Genomic DNA, 2,328 nt, shown 5'->3' on the forward strand with positions numbered 1-2,328 from the left:
ATGTCATTACTTTACTTATAATGGTTTGGGACAATCACGTGACAATACCTCCAAGAACATCCAAGGGAGCTTCAGGGGACCATGACACAATGTCCCAAGAATGTCCAACCGGGAACGAGACACAACCTCCTGGTGACCATGACATCAAACAGAAGAAATAAACATGCTTTGACTTCAGTTCATTTGTTTCTACTTACAGATTCATTTTATTTAGCCTGCGTCCCACCAATACACATTTCTGTATTTTTATCATAGAAAACAGAAGATCAAAAGATAGCTCTCTTCGGGTTAATGACAATAAAATAAAAAACATTAAATTTACACGTGCACAATGTATATACAGTAGATGTGTATGGTGTCTGTTTGGTGTACATTCCACTCCTTGTACTCCGTGTCATTGCAAAACATCTTTGGCATATGACATGGCGTACAGGTACTGGAATGTTAGCTAAACAGACTGGTACCAAGGCTAGGTGCATTAACATTTTGGGGGAATCAAGTCCCCTCCTGCCTCCTGGCTGTTGCTGATAATTTAGCATTATCTTAGTTATTTTCTGGTGTGACTAGCAGAGATGGAAAAGGAAGCGAGAAATCCCACTCGTGGCCCACTTCCTTTTTTTTCCTATTTCAATGAGTTTAGACCAGCCCCAGCTGCTATTGCAGTGGTGTCCATGGGAGAGCCACCCCCTTAAGTCGACCATCACTGACCATGTTTTTAAGTTTAAGGGAGTTGTATGCCAGCGGAGGGATGTTGTTGACCAGTACGAGCTGCAGAGGCTTCCTCCCCCTGCTGTACTGGCAGTGTATGTAGCAGAAGAAGACGGTACGGTACATTGAACAGAGTTTTTGAACAGTGTATACCAGAGGGTTGACGGCTGAGGAGAGGTATCCACCCACACATACATGTTCAGCAGCCTTCCCATCACCCCAGGGTCACAGTCCATGGGGGTCGCACATCACCTTCAGTACGTTGCTGATGGACACCACATGACCACAAACAGGAAGAAGGCCATGCCCAGGACCTTGGGAGGCCTTCTGCTTGTTGCTGATTGACTGCATGGTGCGACACCCATACCGCACACCAACCCCTCTTCCTACCCCTCCTGTGTTGTGGCTTAGTGAACGCCTGAAGAAAAGCTTCTCTGAGGAGAGCGAGGCCTGGGGAAAGAAGCTGAGGGTTAGGGTGGCGCTCCACTTGGGCCGGGGCACCAGCTGGTCCATGCAGAGGGTAGCTTCCGTCTGCAGGGCGCTGATTGTGAGGAAGTAGCTGACCACCATAATGGTGAGGGGGACGAAGAGGCGAGGAAGGAGCACACCATGACAAACTGTTATCCATCAGCAGGCAGCTGCCATGTTTGAACACCATCGCGGTTGTATGGATATACCACCACAGAAACACAGAGAAAAGAGAGAGGTTAGTTTAGTGTGTGTGTGTTCCATTTCCTATTAATTAATAATCTTTGTCAAAAACAGATGCTTAACCTTTCTAGCACAGGCTCGACAACATTCCGCTGAAAAGGCAGCGTGTGAACTTTTTTACATTTTTTATATGTAACTTTCACACATTAAGTCCAATACAGCAAATTAAAGATGCATATCTTGTTAACTTCTCTAGGGTAGGGGGCAGCATTCGGAATTTTTGATGAAAAGCATGCCCAAATTAAACTGCCTGCTCCTCGGGCCCAGAATATATAATATGCATATAACTGGTAGATTTGGATAGAAAGCAGTTTCCAAAACTGTTCAAATTGTGTTTGTGAGTACAACAGATTTGGCAGGCGAAAACCTGAGAAAAATCCATTCAGGAAGCCGTTTTTTGGGGGGGGGTTTCTAGTTTTTATAGTCAATGCCATTACAGTATCTCAGTCTCATCGATGGGGCTGAAGTGGAGCAGGTTGAGAGCTTCAAGTTCCTTGGTGTCCACATCACCAACAAACTACACATTGTCCTAGCACACCAAGACAGTTGTGAAGAGGGCACGACAAATCCTTTTCACCCTCAGGAGACTGAAAAGATTTGGCATGGGTTCTCAGATCCTCAAAAAGTTATACAGCTGCACCATCGAGAGCATCCTGACTGGGGGCCAAGCTTCCTACCATCCAGGACCTTTATACCAGGCGGTGTCAGAGGAAGGCCGTAAAAATAGTCAAAGACTCAAGCCACCCTAGTCATACTGTGATCTCTGCTACCGCATGGCAAGTAGTACCGGAGCGCCAAGTCTAGGTCCAAAAGGCTTCTAAACAGCTTCTACCCTCCAAGCCATAAGACTCCTGAACATGTATCACGAGGTTGTAAGTAACAAGAACATTTCCCAGGACATAGACATTT

The 2,328-nt window shown here is 45.9% G+C and overlaps 1 protein-coding gene across 1 annotated transcript; it reads right to left on the minus strand.

The window, feature by feature from the left end:
* Nucleotides 1–221: 221 nt before the first annotated feature.
* LOC109894859 (5-hydroxytryptamine receptor 2A-like) lies at nt 222–1,341 on the minus strand. The gene has a single exon (XM_031829470.1). The coding sequence runs from the start codon at nt 1,276–1,278 to the stop codon at nt 934–936; it is 345 nt and encodes a 114-aa protein (XP_031685330.1). The 5' UTR covers nt 1,279–1,341; the 3' UTR covers nt 222–933.
* Between the last annotated feature and the right edge of the window lie 987 nt (nt 1,342–2,328).

Source organism: Oncorhynchus kisutch, linkage group LG8, assembly GCF_002021735.2.
Source record: "Oncorhynchus kisutch isolate 150728-3 linkage group LG8, Okis_V2, whole genome shotgun sequence".
Lineage (NCBI taxonomy): Eukaryota > Metazoa > Chordata > Actinopteri > Salmoniformes > Salmonidae > Oncorhynchus > Oncorhynchus kisutch.